Source organism: Bacillus rossius, chromosome 1 (genome assembly GCF_032445375.1).
Source record: "Bacillus rossius redtenbacheri isolate Brsri chromosome 1, Brsri_v3, whole genome shotgun sequence".
Classification (NCBI taxonomy): domain Eukaryota; kingdom Metazoa; phylum Arthropoda; class Insecta; order Phasmatodea; family Bacillidae; genus Bacillus; species Bacillus rossius.
In genome coordinates this window covers 150,178,336-150,197,772 of record NC_086330.1, presented here as the reverse complement: position 1 = coordinate 150,197,772, position 19,437 = coordinate 150,178,336, and the positions used below count along the sequence as shown (strand labels likewise).

Genomic DNA, 19,437 nt, shown 5'->3' with positions numbered 1-19,437 from the left:
TGAACTAATGACTATGCAGTGCTGTATTTTTTAAGGCGAGACACTAGTTCGAAGACGGCCGACCCTTACCGTAAACATATTATCCGGTTTTTTTTTTATACAGGATTTCAATTATCTGGGCTTCGGCGGGTCCCAATTAACACGAATAATGGGGAGTTTACTATTTTTTATCCATCTGCTGCTAAGGTGCAGTAAGCCTCGGGAGATGTTACGTCACATGACCTTGGCCTTAACCCAGGTGCACGCCGGTGTCTGAGAAGCTTGACAAGACCTTCCGGGCTTTTAATCGCTAGTCCGTGAGTATCTCGGTCCCGACCATCACGTATTAACGAGGTTCTACTGTACCTCAAAAGGATGTGTTCCAAGGAAAACGTAAACAGGCCAAGTAAATTGTAAGCATTTAAGTTTTTAAAGTACTACATTTACATCAATATTTTTCCTCGAATCCCGAATCTTTTCCCTCGAATTTCGAATCTTTTGAATACTAGAGATTCGGTGGAATTCGAGGATTCGAGGATTCGACCGGCCCATCCCTAGGGAAAACCAATTAAAAATTACAATTACTACAAAATTCTAATTGAAAAGGTTGCCATATATTCTAGGTGACCCCATATGTTCAAAAAATTTATAAATTAGCATATATTATTTACAATCGTAAAAAATATTTAACACTTGGTAATATTTATTTACCACCTCAAATTACTCCAGAAACTTATGCACTTTATTTTACACATCTGGAGGAAAAATTTAAAAATTTCCAAGATGACATTTTACTCTTAGGAGATTTTAATGTACCTGGAGTTGATTGGTCTCACTTTCACACTTCAAATATTACTCAAAATTCTATAAAATCTAAAGCATTTGCGTTAATCAGTTTTGTAACCACTTTGGGTTTGAATCAGTTTAACTATACTCAACCTCCTACTCGTCTACTGGATCTTTGTTTCACTAACTTAGATCTATGTACTATAAATAACGCTCTTGATTATCTTGTTAAAGAAGATGTTTACCATCCAGCACTTTCTGTAAACTTCAAATTGGAAATAGTATCTAATGTTCAAAGTGATTCTGCTTTGTTTTTAAATTATAAAAAGGGTGATTATCTTGGTCTAATCACTGCATTGAAAAATCTTGATTGGTCTGTTATTTACAATAATACTTATGACGTAAATACTATGGTGGATCACTTAACATCCATTATGCATGAACTCATGAATACGTATATTCCGACTTCTGTAAATTGTAAATCCAGGTTTCCTTTTTGGTATTCTAAACAACTCATAAAATTATTAAAATTAAAAAAACATTATCATAAATTATATAAAAGAAATTTGAACCCTCATTACTATTCAATGTTTGCACATTTTAGGAAGGAGGTAAAAAAACTGTTAATTAGAGACAAAAAATATTGGTTAGAAAATATAAATAATAAAATTAAACATAACCCAAAAAAATTCTGGAATTATGTTAGGATAATGAGGAAAGGCTATGATCAACAATTATCACTTAAAATTATTGACTCTGTAACTAATGATTCTTCGCTGATGGCCAACTGCTTTGCAGACTATTTTGCTAGTGTCTATTTAACTCCTACCAAAATTAATTATTCATCTACTTTCTCCTCAAATAACTATTTCATACCCATGTTACTCATTTCTGAAAGTCTTGTTCTTTGGAGTATAAAATCCTTAAAGTCCTCTCTCTCAACTGGTCCTGACGATATTCCCAATTTTATAATTAAAGGTTGTGCATTTATTCTTGCACCTATTCTTCAACAAATTTTTAATATTAGTATCTCTAGTGGTATTTATCCCACTAAATGGAAAACTGCCAAGGTTGTTCCTATCCATAAGAAGGGTAACAAGCTTGATGTTTCTAACTATAGACCAATCTCACTATTGAATGGGTTTGCTAAAATTTTCGATAAAATTATATGTAAACATCTTAATTTTAATCTAAAAACTTGTTTCACTGAGGCTCAACATGGTTTTAGAATTGGAAAAACCACTACAACGAATTTAGTGTCGTTCTTAAATCCAATTTATTCTGAAGTTATCACTCGTGGTCAAGTTGATGCTTGCTACTTTGACTTGGCCAAAGCTTTTGATACTGTAAATCATCAAATTCTTCTTTCTAAATGCTCTTCTTTTGGACTAAGTGACAAATATATAAATTGGCTAACTAGCTATTTAACAAACAGAAATTTCTTTGTTGCAATAAAGAATATAAAATCAACTCTATATACTGCACCCTCTGGTGTTCCTCAAGGTGGTTCCCTTTCTCCCCTATTATTTAATATTTTCATTAATGACATCATTCATCAACTTAATTACTCTACTGGGACTCTATTCGCTGATGATTTAAAGATATATCGCAAAATATCTTCTTATCATGATTGCTATCTTCTTCAATCCGACATCTCTGCAGTGGCAAATTGGTGCAACACAAATTTGGTACAGCTTAATAAAGATAAAACTACCATCATATCATTTACTAGAAAATACTATCCTATCTGTTATAGGTACAACCTTGACAATTCTCCCATACTAAAAACTAAACATGTTAAAGATCTTGGCGTACTTTTGGATTCTAAATTATTCTTTCATTTACATACTGATTCACTTATTTGTCACTCTAATAGAATTCTTGGTCTCATCAAGTACATCACCTTTCATTCTACTAATATTGATTCAATATTATCCTTATTTATGTCTTTAATCAGATCTAAACTTGAATATGGCTCTATTATTTGGAATAATTTAAATTTAACTGACATTGGGAAATTGGACAAAATTCAAATGAAACTCTGCCACTATATAATACAAAAAACCAATAGTTCAATCAACTTAAATAGTCTTCTAGGTTCACTTAAGGATAGAAGAAATGTTCTTGATGCTCTATTTATTCATAATTGTTATTATAATTACCTTAATTGTCCTTATGTCCTAGAATCAACCGGTATTAAAATTTCTTCCTTTAATTGTCGCAAACCACCTTTTTTATGTACTTTCAATAAAAGGAATGATCTATTATATAGATTGATTTCTAATTACAACAAACTTGTTAATCATTTTGATCAAACCAACAAAAAAATTTGCCTAAAGAACATCTTATCTAACTTCTAATATTTTATTATATTTTTTGACTTCATTGTATTTTAGTTTCCGTGCTATTCGTATTTTTTTTCTATTGTTGTCCAGTTTGTATTTGTTTGTCCATGTGTCTTTGTAATCTCTTTGTATATATGTATGGTGTCTACCACTATGGCTTTAGCTGTTGGTAGACATGTCACAATTTTAAATAAATAAAAATAAATAAATAAATTACCATCTATTATTGTGAAATTAGCATCTTTAATGCCACTTATTGAAAACTTAATGTTTACATTCTAAATTTTTGTTAACTAAATATTCATGTACACAAATTTTTACAAATAACCCTAAGTTCGATTTTGAAAAAGAATTTTTTTTGTGCCTTTCTAGATTAAAACCACAAAATAAACTAAATGCTTATTTTACTTATAAAATTGGTAGTGAAATGTGATAGCATTTAGTCACAAGATAATTGATAGTAATTCACAAATGAACTGGATTAATTGGGTTGGACTGATGCGTGATACTTTTAAGTTATTTCGGATGCATGTAAATTGGCTGCATCAGAGATATGGCAATATCATGAAGTATTATCACATGCAGAGAACAATAACAGAAGTTCACAACATGGGTCAAGTGTAATATTTGAGGAACGCTGTGTGATAGTACTGCTGGGGTCCCTGCTGTAGTTTACTTAACTCTCCTGCTAAAGCAAAATGCAAGGCGTGCAGCCTGTCTTGTTTTCATCTTACTAGTCAACCATACAAAAGTCATCTGTAAGATGAGAAGATATGCCTCAAATATGGAAGACCTAATGTGTCTGTGAATTAACTGAAGTGCTGAATGATAAGTCTTTAAGTGACAGACATTATTAAATTAATTTTATTACACATGTGCATGTCCAAGGCAAACTGCAAAAAAATATACATTTTGTTCAAAAATTTTGAAAACTGTCAAAAATATATATAGTAATTAAGTGGCATTTAATAAAGGATGACTTTACAAATTAATGATTTTATAAATTTTTTTATTTATGAAACGTGGTTGCTACAAACTTAGAATTCTAAAATTCCCTGACTTTTCCAAACCTGAATTAACAAAATTCCCTGACCTTTCATACATGAACAATTCTGCAGCACCAATTGATGATGATTATTTTTCTGCAGGAAAAGGTTGTATGAGCCATTCACATGTCCCATTTTCATCTTAAAATGTATTCATACCAAAATTAATGAATAATTACAAGATAAAATCTCTTTTCTCTGAAGAAAACACTAGCAAATGACTTCAACTGCACCAAAATGAAATCTTAATAAAAATAATAAAATCTTAACAAAAATCTGTAAATCTTATTAAAATTAATTATTGATAATTCTGAAGGAAAGCTTTTTTTCTGGAAAATAGTTATAAGAGGCATTTTTACTCTGACAATTACCATTCTTGAGTGGTTAGTTTAGCTTTTTTATGTTACAATTACTGTGATATAATAATTAGTGATGTGCGAGTCTCGGCATCATCGAGAATGAGTCGAGACAGAAATTTTCTCGATCTCGTCTCGAGATAATTTTTTTGGCTCGGAATTTTCGAGAATTTTGTAAACAAGAAATAGGTTAGGTAATATAATATATTGAGGAAGCATTTTGCGTTGCGTGTTGAAATAATTAACATATCTTCAACGTAACGTAGATAGAATAAAATAAATATACTTGTTACGATAGTATACACGATAAATTATTTAAAAGTTAAAAACGAACAACTTCCATTCACAAGTCACTACATGAAACGGTAAACGTAAACAATGAATTGTGCTGTGGTTATCACATTAAATTACAGAAGAAAATGATTATTTTCCGTTAATAAAACCAACATTAAAGTTCAAAATAAATCATTTTCGGTATCAATATCAAGTATCAACGTAAAACGGTACGGTGAAAAATAAAAATATAAACATGACTGCAGAATTCTTCCACGATTGCATTTTGTTTTATGGCCTTAGGTTATACACACGGCCAGCAGTATATAACAAGCAACATGATGTTTAAATTGCGGTCCGTATCGATAGTGACATATCGATAGTGGTGAATGTTCAGACTTTCATGATCAAGTACCGTCCATGGCTCAAGGAAACTGTATAGACTATGGAGTCAATAACGTATGTTTACATACGACAGTAGGCAAATAAACTGTTAAGTGAGTGTAAAGGTAAAGTTGTAATTGCAAACCGAAAACAAGTAAAGTTGAGTGCGATGGAGGAAAGTGTTAGTGGTGTGGATAAAAAAGAACGGAAAATGGCCACAAAAAAAAAGAAAGAAGGTGGCGAATGTAAATTGTGTAAAAACATTATTAAAACGCCTTCATGCTCGACAAGTGGACTTTTGCGGCACTTGAAACAACATCCAGCCGCTGAAAAAGAATTCAACAAAATAACTGCTGAAGAAAAGAAGACTTCTAGTCAACAACTTTCAATGTTTGAGTGTGTTGCAAAAAAACAGAAGCTTTGCATCAGCGATGTGAGGAAATATCAAATAGACAAAAAAATTGCTATCATGATGGCTTGTGATTTTCAACCTTACAGCATGGTGGATGACCATGGCTTCAGAGGTCTAATCAACGAATTAGAACCTAGCTACGAGATTCCTTCGCGAACAACATTTTCAAGGACGGTTATACCACAGTTGTATCAAGAGGAAAGAACCAAACTGGCTGATGAAATTAGTACAGATGCCATCAATGGTCTGGAGACGCTTTCTTTCACTACCGATACATGGTCATCTAGGAGACATGAAAGCTACATTTCGCTTACAGGCCATTACCTAACAGAAGAGTTGAAATTAAAATGCCATATTCTTGGCAATTACCACTTTCCATGCTCACATACTGCAGATGCAGTACATGCAAAGCTTGTAGGGGCAATGGAAGAATGGAATTTGCCAACTGATCAAGTCCCAGTTTATGTCATAACAGACAATGCAAAAAACCTTAAATGTGCCATAAGGAAAACCTTATTTCATCATGTTCAGTGTTTTGCACATACACTACAGTTGGCACTGCACAATGCAAAAAATGAACATGATATTACAGCACTTTTGGCAAAAGGACGAGTTATTGTTGGCCATTATCGACACAGTAATGTTGCTCGTGAGAGGCTGCATGCACTTCAAGTGAAGCTAAACAAACCTGTTCACGAGCTACTGCCAATGGTGCCAACTAGATGGAATAGTGAATACACCATGCTGTCACGTCTTGTTGAGCAGCAGGTGTCCATTTCTGCTGATATAGGAGAGAGCATGGCAGTGGAGAACTTCACCTCTAGTGAGTGGAAACTAGCTGCTAGCATTGCACATATGTATTTTGCAACCAATAGATGAGGCTACAACCGAGTTATGTTACTCAAAGTTCCCAACACTGTCATCAAAAATCCCATTGATATATGGAATTGAAGCAATGCTTACAAACTATGTCCAAACAGACCAATGCAAATCTGGTACTGCATTTGCTAAATCACTGCAAAGAGGTTTAAAATCAAGATTTCCTTCATATTCTTGTGTGAAAGAAGATCTTCTTTCAATGGCGCTTGACCCTAGATTCAAGACTGTGATATTGCAAGACCATGAAAAGTTGTTGTGCACGAAATACATCACTTCACATCAGCAACCTGACAATGATTATCGTCCTGAACCAGAACTGGAGCAGGTGAGTGAAGCTAAAGAGACTTGCTCACTGTGGTCAAGTTTTTAAGTGTTGAAGAAGACATCACAATCATCATTTAGGACTAAATCATCAAGTCTGGAGGAAGAACTAAAAATATATTTACGCGAAGATGTAATTCCAAGGAACGGTGATCCACTTACCTGGTGGAAAAACAACAAGATACGCTTTCCAGCTCTGGCTAAAGTAGCAAGAAGGTATCTGGCAATACCAGCTACACAAGTTGAAAGCGAACGACTATTTAGTACTGCTGGAAACACTGTGAGCATTAGGCGTAAAAATTTGTTGGCTGAAAATGTTGAACAGCTGGTGTTTTTAAATAGCCGCTTTAGACCTTAAATTAGGCTAGCCACTAGAGTGTTCTTTCTTTGTAAACTAATGTTTCATTCATCGTCTTTTGTGGATACTTGATAAAATTATTGAATAATTATTAGAGTCAAGATTTTGTGGTGTTATTTTAAGACAAATTTCGGTGTAAAGAAATAAAGATTTCGGTGTTATATGGTTTTATTTTTTTGCTCAAAATACCCACGGCAAAATTTTCTTGCTTTTCTGTACGACATGCAAATTTATTAAAACAAATATTAATAAACACTAAAACCTCATGATCTAATTACAATTAAGTTCATTTGCAAATTCATAGGTAATTAAGTTCATTTGCAAATTCATAAATTCAAACTTTTAAATAACTACTAAAAATTTCACGATTTAATTACAATCACATTCACTACAAAATTACACAATTAAGCACTTCCAAAGTTACTATCAAGACGGTTTTATTGAAATGCTATCATAGTTAAATTTTCTGCATTTTCTGAAGTGAGACATTGTCTTCTGTCACTAACTACCAGTGAGTACCTGGAAAATGAACGTTCTGCATCAACATTTGATGTTGGGAACCAGATTGCCCTTAAACTGGCTTGAGCAAATTCACTGTAGTCCCCTTTAAGGGAGCAAAGTACCTTTGTAACATCAATTTGGCTTGTTTCTGTCAATGAAAGTTCATCCTCAATTATTTTTTTGAAAGCAACATAGCCATGTATGAATGTATCAATGGGAAGATGGGAAACAGAAGGCAAGTTATGCAGAGACTTCTGTAGGTTTGCATCTTCTATGCTAACCCTACTCACATTTCTTGGGTTGAACCGCAAATTAATGGCATTAAAGACTCTTAGACAAGGATGTCGTTTAACAGATGAGTTTTGCCTCAAACGCTTATGTTTCTCACTCGCGACATGTTTCACAAGCGTATCGCGTCTCTCGTAGTCTAGCCTGCAGTTACAGAATTTGCACATTAAAATTTTATCACTGATATAAAATCCTTCACTGGAAAATTCTTTCGATCGGTCACTGGCAGAAACCTTAGTTTTAGGCATTATCAAAAAAATTTTAATCGCATAGGAAGAATTTAACCTCTCAATACGCAAAAACTTGCCGTGCTGGAAAGATAAAAACAATGGAGAAGAGATGCGAATACAAACGCATACCAAATACCAACATACGTACGTGAAAATTAATACCGACATAAACATGTACTATTTATTATTTACAATCGTTACGTTAAGCAGGGTTAATTTTATTTTCGTAGCCTACGTACTTTATTTTAAATAAACAGTAAAAGCAATGCGCTTTAGTGTGTAATATTTTAATGATTAAAAACGTAATCTTAGAAAACATATTTTGGATGTCTGTTATTTTTGTATTTACAGAAAGTGAACGGCGGCCATTGTATCATAGTTATTAACATCTTAAATTATTATGGTACACAAGATTACCGTTTAAAGAAAATATTACGTTAATTCCGAGACTTCATTTTAATATCTATAATGAATCACTGTCGCATATAATATATATGGCTGCTAGTTACTGTAAGAAATATTTGATTGTGCTGAAGGTAGTGAATTGTCCTTACAGAATGGAAAAAAAAAAACGTATATAATCAGGATAGACGAACTTTCGTGACATATCGCGGATTTCGCACGATTTCGTTTTATTTTGTGTTTTCAAGTGGTTTTCGGTGTTATTTCGTTTTATCGCGCATTACCATATAATCGTGGCTCTAATAATTATGTATGTTTGTCAGATTATTGAGTTTTACTTTTTTGGATCATATTATCCTGTTAACTAAAGCACAGATTTCTCGATCTCGACTCAATTCTCGAGAATTTTTAAATTGCTTTCTCGATCTCGTCTCGAATTCAAAAAAGTCTTTCTCGCACATGCCTAATAATAATTACAGTAAAAGTCCGTTATAACGTAAATTTATAACGGCGCGAGGCAAGCTATGCTCACTGTGGGGCCTCACCTTGTGTGGTGTTGCCAAGACGACCACATCATGCGCGTTGTTTCATTTGCTGGACGCATGGAATTGTGCGAAGCTGTTTCTCATTTATTAAGGAAATTGAGATGTTTTCTCATTGTTTTAGAGCAAAATTACAGATGTGTAATCTATCGCTATAGCGAAAATGAGCCTACGCTGCATTCGTTATTTCCGAAATTTTTATCCTACGCAGCATATGCAAAACTGGCGGTGCCGATGGCAATTATCGTTATAGCTGACTTTACGTTATAGACCGTATTCGCTACAACGGACTTTCACTGTAGTTGAAATAGGTTGGCTACATTTAAAATAGTTAAAAATAGTAAAGACAGTTGGTTAAGCTACATTAATTACATTAAAAATATTTGAATGCATTTGAACAATTGGTTATGAATTACCTATCATAGCTAATGCCTGCCGCACACGGTACAATATTCCTCCTTACAATATTGTAAGCTAGGAGTCGTACTGGCTCTACTACTAGTTTCTTCACTCGAATTCAAACTGGATACAGTGAAATTCCGTTACAACATACTTCAGAATAACGTATCTTTCAGTTCAACGTATGATTTTAAATTCCCGCTCAAAACACCAATGTAAACAATGTAAAAATATTTCACTCTAACGTTAAAAACGTATCCTACCTTTCAATACAACGACCATTCTTTTCCAGTTATCAGGAAAATTTTACATAATAGTTACTGATTTTGCGCAGGGGTTCTTTAATATAAATGTACAATACGATTAATTTTTATCACTTTCAAGAATCGTTAACAAGTATAAAGCATAAACAAACATTGTATCGACAATTCATAGAATCATAGTACAGTATAACGCGCCATTCGTCCTCCTCCATGGATCACACACTTAGTGCACGAGACGATCTAAACAATTGATTGCTGTCTCGCCCCTCTTCAAGACAATTGTTTTTAGCTGCGCCATCTTTTGGTTATTTATAGAGCACGTTTTAAAAGTTTCAATTACTGCAGATACAAACGTTAAATAAAAATTATATTTTATATTATATACAAAATAGAAAATCCAATAATGTTAATTTATGCAGGTTAATTTATGCAGGTTAATTTTTGAACTGTTTGGTGTCACAACATGGCCGACACGCTTTAATTGTTTTGCCATGAATGTCGGAATGTTGCCTGACACAGCCATGCTATTGACGCGTGCTACTAGTGGATGAGAGGTTTGTTTACGTTTGACGTGGCACGAGGAAGACAATATTGTTGATTGAATATTTTAAATCAGGATGGATGGCCAAAAAGATAAAAAAACGCAAGCAGTTTACTTTGAAGGAAAATGTGGAAATTTTAAAAGAAGTTGACTAAGGCAGGAAAAATGCAGATGTGGCACGGTCGTTTGGTTTGGTTCCCACTACACTGTCAACAATAATAAAAGATTGCGAAAAAATTATTAAACTGTATGAACAGTCATATTTATCTGCTAGTCGCAAGATACTTCGCCTAGGAGATGACGAGGGAATTCTATCCCAAAAAAAGTACATATCTGCAAAATAGTTTAACCTATTTGTCATTTTGTATTCGACAGATATAAATTTTGTATATGTAGGCCTAGAATTTTGGCTACTGTATTAAGTTCAGTAATTTTTTTTTAATTCTTGTTGTTTTGCAAATATCTGCTTCCAAGCTAATGTAACATTTGATCCCCTACTACTTTATTTTTAAGAATTCAAAAATACTAGGTTTTAAAGGTAACTTTCAGAATAAAGTACTTTCATTACTAAGTATAAAAATTGAGGCTTTATTGATGTACTTTATAACGAGATTCTACTGTACTAGTAGCTGTACGAGCTGGGCTACTGGTTTTGCGTTATAGACAGCATCCTATTTTCGTTGCTTGGTGTGTTCCAATATTTAAGGAGTGACCAATCAGAACTCAAGAAAACAGCACGAGGTGTTGTTTACACTTTTAAGTGCACATGTGATAAACATGGACGGAATGAAAAGGACTAGTGACCAACTCCTCGTTTTAATAAATGCATACAAAGAAGAGCCTTGTTTGTATGCAGTAAAAAATGTGAATTATCATAATAAAATTTTTTTGTCGAGAAAATTCCCTTAACAAAACTAGTAAGGCAGCTACAATCCTGTGCAGCAGAAACTTGTAGCGCACCTAGTGTTTCAGCTTGTAGCCTACACAGTACAGAAACCAGTAAGCATTCTAGTAAGCAAACTAGTAGAAAATATTGTACCGTGTGCGGTGGGCTTAAGCTACGCTAACCTAAACAACTGCAAAATTTGATGTCAAAATGAAAATTCAATAGTACTGAAGTAGAAATCACTCAACAGAATAACGAGTGCCAGTTTCACAAATTGAAGTTACCTGATTTTGAAAGCTAGTTTTACAAGTCACTTCATACCAACGTCCTTGCAGATTTGCTGATTATGGTAATGCCACACTTTATAGCACATAATTTATTTTTTTTTCTCAAATTTTTTCTTTAGTTTTGAATTTTTAAATGATTCCAATGCCATTTTTCCCTCCCCAGTATCAAAACATGTGTGGTCTGATTTTTGTTTCACATATTTTGTTTAACATTAACACATATAAGCCTTACCTATACAACCAGTCCATACGAACATTGGAGAAATCACAAATATATTATAGTTGAAAAAATTTTGGTATTGATCTCCTTACAACAAAAATTATTAACTGAAATTTTATCGATGAAATTAATCTGCTATTTTGTAATACCTCTTAAGTTATTTTATTTCTATTAATCAGCGGAAGCAGGTAGTCTACCGAATGACTGCAAATATATTCAGTGTTTGATTATTGACAATACAGGCCCATCAAAATAAATGGTCGTCTAGTAAAATCTCTGGTAAAATAAATGCAGTTTGAGATCAAAATACATGTTTGCTAACGATTACTATCGATTCACCTGAAACTATTGAGAAAAGCATCAAACTTTTGAGTAAACATGCGTAAATAATTTATTTTTGTTGCTCAACTACGTGTTTACAGGTAAACACCTGAGTATTCACAAAATGAAGGAAAATCAAAAGAATTTCGTGACATTAAACATTTTCAAATTTTTTGTGGTGCTTAAACGTCCACAAAAGCGGTATTTTTCGTTTCACTTTTGTTAGCACAAGAAGAAATTCCAGCAATATGCTGTAATTTCCTTGAGATTTACCGGAATTCCCTGACAGTTTTATTTTTTTATTATTCCCCAACTTTTGCCGGTTTTCTAGTCATGTAGCAACCAGTTAATGTAGGTAAAAATAGCATTTTTGTTTGGAATTAGCACAAAATTGCATATGAAATGTAGATTAGCAAAAAAAAAATCAGCTACAGCTAGATGTTAATTTTTTCGGCCCCTACCCATACAGTAGAACCCCGATTTTGCGAACACGGATTTAACGAAAACAGCGATTTAACGTAAAGGTTTTCAGGAACCATCAAAAAACACCAATTTATTAAAAAAATAATATAGATTTCCAAAAAATTAAAACTAAATTGTAATGGAATCTTATTAAAAAATACACTCTGTGGTGTCAGTAATAGAATGGAGGTACTATATATTAATATGTGCCTTTGCATCATCTGTCCAAATACGAAAAAAATTTAAAAAAATGTTCAAATTGCTTAACAACTCCGGGCGCTGTAATTGAATTGCGTAGGTGCGTGCCATTGCGCGCGCCTGGATAGATAGACTGTCTGCGACACATGACGTCATGAAGGGTTTCTTTGTCCGCATCCCCCTCCCTGGCTTGACTCACCACGTTATCTTCCAAACACGCCCGCATAGTAACAGTGCTAGCCAATAATCACACGTTTCCAAATATCCCCTTTCCCATCCTCCAGGTTTTTTCAACTTGTGTCCACGTCACACCAATACACCATTATCATTATTCTCTAGAGGTGTAAAAGTAACGAAAAAAAGCGTACTCGTATGTATTCGTTACTATAACAATTAGTACTCGTTACTATCGTATCACGTTACATTACTCGTTACTTCTGATACCGCATAACATGCTATGTTATGTTGCAGCAACAAATCGAGTCGTATTGCGTACGCGTACAGTATGACGTCGCGTAAATAATAATAAATAGAATATAAACAATTAACAGTATTTGATGATTAACAGTTTTTGTTAACCAAGAAACAATTAAATCTCATTAGAGCGGCTTTTTTATATTATCTCTTTTAAGATAAGAACGAAAAAACTTGAAAATACGCAATAATAAAAAACATACATATTTCTAATTTGTAAACAATACTTTCTTACGTTGTTTCTGTTCCAATCTCAAACTTTGTCTACACACACAATACCTTTAATAAACAGTTGACGACGAATTTCCAAATTATACTTTACTTAATAAACAAACATCGTTCTTTGTAACGCAAATTCATCGAATATGCGTGTGCATGTGTAAAACATATGAAAAATGTGAGTAACGAGATGCAGCCGTGTGTAACGTTTCGTTACTCGGTACTAGATGGCGCACCCGTCACTCAGTACCGAATACATACGGTTTGCTACAGCTCTATTATTCTCAGTAAGAGCTTTGTGTGCGGTGTTTAGTTTTTGGAATACGTTTTTTATAAGTGCTGTGCAGCTCAGCGAACAAAGAGAGTCAGCCGGTGGCTACGCCGTGCCGTAACAGCAGCTGACCGAGTACAATGACCTTTCTCCGCGTACGGCGCACTATTGACGGTAAATTTCCATCAATTTGTGGCCATTTTTTTTTAATTTTTTTACTGTGACGCAATGTGTATGTAGCTCGTATTTGTTATAAACGCTGCAGGTTGTGTGCCGTTTCTAGGTATGGCACTCGTGATTTTATGAGTAGGTAATTAATTTATTCACATTTCTTTTTTTTAATCTTTCATGTTAAATAAATTTTAAAATATATTTTATGCAAAGATTGTATTTAATATTTATTTATCTTTACATATTTCATTATCTTAATGTTAAAGTTTTGTGTAGCTATTTAATTAATAATGTCTTAAATGTGTTTGTTTATATTATAATCAAATGTGTAAGGGAAACACTACTACAATACTGGTTCTATGAATATTTTTGTTTTGTTTGTATACCCTCTACTTATTGTAAATTCTATGATTTCTGTCGTGCCAAACGAAAAAGACTTACCTTGCCCTTTTCAATTTCTTTTCGGCCATTTGGCATGTAATTTTTTGGTGCGGATGTAAAAACCATCATAAAATGTAACAACTTATCTGTTACCGCCGTTTTGGGTGAGTAAATGTTTCGTCTGTGGGAAAAGTGTATCCCATGATAATTATTTTTTTATATTTGGAGGTTAATATTTTTGTGGTTTCATTCCATAGCGGTTTGAGTCATGGGCCTCATCCTGGCTTTGGTGTTCCAGGAATCTAAATTCATTTTTGGGATTTAACCTCTTCAATACAAAGGCCAGAAATTTCATTATTATTATTTTAAGGTTATGTAACTGTTTTCAACTTCTACGTGATCATCATGCAAGTTTCTACTATTGAACTTGAATCAACGAAATAATATTAATTTCTACACTTTGGAACATTTCCGGCAATTAATTTTCATTATGAAGAAAGAATTATAAGAAGACTTCAATAATTTAATATTTGTTTGATGAATTAATTTTTTTAATAATATTTGTTGATTAACTTAACCTGTTTTTACTTAAATCTAATATAAATACTTGGTACGTACCTAGTTGTTCACGAGCTCGTTACTTAATATATAATACTCAATAATATTTTGTTAATATGTTAATTGTTTTGTCGATGTTTGTTTTACATTGTTATTTTTGCAAAGGCCTATAATTACAACCACAGACTTGCCAACATTCAAATTTAAAAAATCATGAGGTCCTCGATAAAAATTTGCAGTCCCATAAATACAGGTTAGATAAAGAAACAACAAATGAGAATCTTTAAATTTAAGTGACATACCTGTACATATGTTACATGGTCTCTGCTTCAAAATTTATTTCAACTAATTATAGGTTGCAGATTTAATTTAGTTGAACATAATTTAGCGCTTTCATGAAGTGATCATGCAGGGCCACAACTAAAAAAGATGTAAAATAACATTCTGCTCCTGTATTATCACTGTTCACAGCAAAATTAATTTTTTTATTGGAGCAATACACTTCACATGTTAGTTGTGTTTTTTGTAGCAACATGTTTCACAATGTCTCCTCTTCCACTATGCGAGATAGAAAAATCAGCACGGTACACGCTACAAAACGCAAAATAGCTTCCTTTACGTGACTCGAGTATTGATGGAAACTCGTTACTATAAGCTTTCGTAAAACTTGTTTTGTAACTTTTACAAACAAAATCTTGGGGCCCCGAAAAATCGTGAGGAAACACTATTTTGGCGTGAGGGCGTGAGATGGACCTTAAAATCGTGAGCCTCACACCAAAATCGTGAGAGTTGGCAGGTCTGCAACCAGCACCAATCTGATATTTGTGTTATTTGTTTCCCAGTTGTTTATTTCAATATGTCTTCATTCCTTTTAACATATTATGTTTGGTTATAAATGGCAATATGTTCTTATTTCTCTATAGTAATTTATACTAATCCTTTGGTTAATACATAATAACATAGCACAGCAAATGTAAACGATCCGACATATCTGAAACTTTCATGTGTTATAGTGTCCTTGGGTAACTTCCAATGCCACACATTGAGGTTATGTGGGATGCTATAACGGATGAATGCCTATCAGTCAAAACATATGTCACAGTTGCGACTGTATTTTAATAAACTTTAACGTATTTCTCACACTTTAAATATTTTTAAACTTTTTTTATTTTATGCCTCATTTTTCACGGTTTCTGAAAATCTGTATGTACGACCGAGGTGTACGTACGAACCGGGGGCCGTACGAGCGAGATCAAAAACGTTGAAGATGGAAAGTTGACGAAGTCTGAGATAGCACGGCAGCACAAGATATCAGCGTCGACCCTGTCTACAATATGGAAACGTAGTGACGCGATTACGAGTGCGGGGGTAATTGAAAATCGGTAAAACGGATTTAACGAAACATCAATTTAGAGTAAACATTTTCGGTAACCATAGCACTTCGTGAAATCGGGGTTCTACTGTATATATTTGTGTATATTTGAAGTCTTCTTGCATTTGAGTTTTCTTATACTTAAAGATTTAATAAAAGAGTAAACTACTCGTACCTGCGGTCCGCCAGGAACCATGTTCATGTCCGACATTTTACTCTGCAAGCCCTGCATATTGGGCAGCTGCTGGCCCGGCCGCTGATTAAGTGTCTGCAACACTGACAGAAACAAATCCTCTTCAAACATCAACAATGTTACGGGAGGGGAGGAAGATTACTTAATTAAATCAGTCCTTTCAGGTGGCCTTCTAGCCATGTCTCCAGACTGTGTGCAGAGCTTAAAATGTCAGTTTGTCTACAAATACCTGTAATAAAATTTTCCAACTTTCCGTGTCCAAAATTACATTACAACTGTCCCTAACTTATATTATTTAAAATTTTCTGAAAGAAATACAGGAAATCCAGACTCCAGCTTCCCAAAGTTGTCCTAGTTCAGACAAAACCTTGCACACTCCATTTTATAGTGTATAAGATTATGCACTAACATGCATCTAGAAATTTTTTTTTTCATAGTCTGAGTGATGGCAAACTGCAACATGATAATTTCCCCTCAAATTACAATTACTGGGTAATTCCTATGACTTTTCCATGATCACAAGTGAATTCCCTCTCTTTTCCTAAATAATTTCCCTGATAATTCCTGACTTTCCAGAATGTGGAGATCTTGCAATGGGAAAAGTAGCATCAAGTATGATGATGAGCATTATTTTATAAAGAAAAGACACCAGGAAATATATAGTTCCGAAGGATGCTCTAAAAGCAATTTAAGAATGACAACAAACATACACTTAAAAAAAAAAAATACTTCATGAGCAAAACAAAAGGCAGAAAAAATGGATCTCCTCAAATATCCACACATAGTATACTTCCCACACAAAGACTCTCAGCATAGTAACTTGAAAAGTAAGTGCAATAAGTAATACTGAAAAAACTACACAAGCAACTTACAGTTAGTAGCAGACTGTGAAGGTTGGGCAACCATTCCTGATCCCTGGCCAGGACCTAGGCCCATTATCTGGTTATTTCCTGTACCTGAACAAAACAGTATGTGTTTATTAACACAGAGAATTAAAAACTTCTCATTAAAACAAAAATATTTAAAGGAACATTGTATTAGTTTTTAAGCGAATAAATAAATAAATCAAAACAAATTATCAATATTACTTATACATAATTTTTAAAGTGTTTTAACTTTAGTCTTCTCTTCTTCACTAGCAGGTTTCATTTACAAATTCTGTACCTGGTGGAATAGGAAACCATGTCACTAATATTTGACTTTTCACGAATGCAAGTTATTTATTTGTTTCAAGTTCTTTGAAGTTATACTTCTTTAGGTGTGTTATGAAAAAATTATGAGAGTGAACACAATGTGCACACACTATGCAATGAAATTTTTACAGGATGAAAAAAAGGCCACATACAAAAAAAATGGCTACATACAAATAAAAATCATATATGTGCTTTTAAATCTTATAGTACTACAAAAATTAATGAATTAGAACAGAGTGCAACATACACACGACTCACATTTGTACTCAATACTCTACATAGCAGAACTTGGCTATGTAATCTCACTACAGCCAGATATATTTATCTCAATGACCGGAATCTTAATGAATAATGAGCTGTTCCTGATTTAGAACAGCAGTAGAGCAAGCATTAGGTAATAACATATAGTTATGTACAGTAGCGGCCGGGAGTCTGTAGCCAACGTTTATCGTCAGTTATCTTGATCTATTTTGGTTTAACATTGTCTGTTGGTGTCAAATATTAATTCTTCTATCTTAGATCAACCTGATTTCCGGGGTTTTTTGCCCCATAATGAACCTCTCTCTTTAAAGTCAGTGCAGGTCGTCAACACGGAAATGTTTAGATCGCCGACCAAGAAATCTGGTTCCAGTACTAGTGCAACTCAGGAACTACCCACGTTGGAGATAACTAAGCTGGAAATAATGAAGCCAGATGCTCATAAACTCAATGATTTAATTAAAAAGGTTGAACTGCTTTGTAACAAAGTTAACGATCTTCAAAATGAAAACGCTCAACTTAAGTGTCTGCTTATCGACTCGCGCTCTGAAACGGCTGAGATTAAACAAGAACTCATCTTAATAAAATAAAGTTTGATTGTAATAAATAAAAGTGAGATATCTTATAGTCAGGCATTAATGAAGTCTTCGAGCGACAAAAAAACTGAACGTGTAGCAGCTCAGAGCGTCTCGGGTAACGGGCGTCCGCCCAGTGACCTACTTCCGACGCAGCGAGAAAAAAGTGATGTCACCAAAAACAACCACACCAACCAGCATGCTGACTCTGACGGCTTCACCGTTGTGCAAAATGCACGAAAATCCAAAATGAATGCGAATACTGAATCCAAGCGTGAGCCGGAGAGAAAGAAAACACTGATGCAAGTGGGAATAAGGAATATTCCCACCCTTAAAACGGTCGCCAAGCCTGTTCCGAGAAGAACAAAAGCACTGTTTGTTACTCGTTTTGATCCTTCTGTTCATGCAAACGAGATAGTTGACTATATAACTAATGAACTCAATCTTTCACATGTTAAGGTAGTGAAACTTAGAACCAAATTCGATTCTTATGCTTCGTTTCACATAGTAGTACTTGAAGAAGATTTTAATAGAATAAATAACATAGTATTCTGGCCGAGTGGGTGCTTAATTAGTCCCTTCTACGGTAAACTCACCCTGGAACAAATTGCTACCAGTGACTCTACTTCGAATAATTCTGTCAGCACTGACAAGACCGTCATCCCCATGAAGCCCTTATCAGCTGGTGCTACTGCAACGAACCTGTCTCCGGTGCCAGGAGGAGCACCGTAATTTGTTTTTCGTGTATCCTATTTCAAAGGAATTGGAATTTTTTTTATCAAAACATCCGTGGTCTACGAACTAAATCAAAAGAATTCTATGAAAACATGATTATCTATAATTATGATTTTATCTGCCTAACTGAAACCTGGTTCAACAATCTCAGCATTAGTTCCCACTACTTCACGGATCAATACTCAATCTACAGAAATGATAGAGACGCCTTGCTGACTTCTAAAGATCGTGGTGGTGGTGTTTTGATAGTAGTCAATAAGTTTAAATTCACTTCTATTCAGCCTATTTATAACCTGGACTACCCCGGAATTGAATCTGTTTGGTTAAAAGTTAAAATGTCTCAGAATAAATCCTTTAT

The 19,437-nt window shown here is 34.0% G+C and overlaps 1 protein-coding gene across 1 annotated transcript in view; it reads right to left on the bottom strand.

Annotated features, from left to right (window-relative positions):
• The window catches only part of LOC134546283 (mediator of RNA polymerase II transcription subunit 15-like), a 121,649-nt gene that overhangs the window by 68,178 nt on the left and 34,034 nt on the right, over positions 1-19,437 (bottom strand). Inside the window, exons 5-6 of the mRNA XM_063388991.1 lie at positions 17,191-17,274; positions 16,301-16,401 (exon numbers count right to left, since the gene is read on the bottom strand). Coding sequence (XP_063245061.1) covers positions 16,301-16,401; positions 17,191-17,274 — 185 coding nt within the window. The remainder of the gene's footprint in view (positions 1-16,300; positions 16,402-17,190; positions 17,275-19,437) is intronic.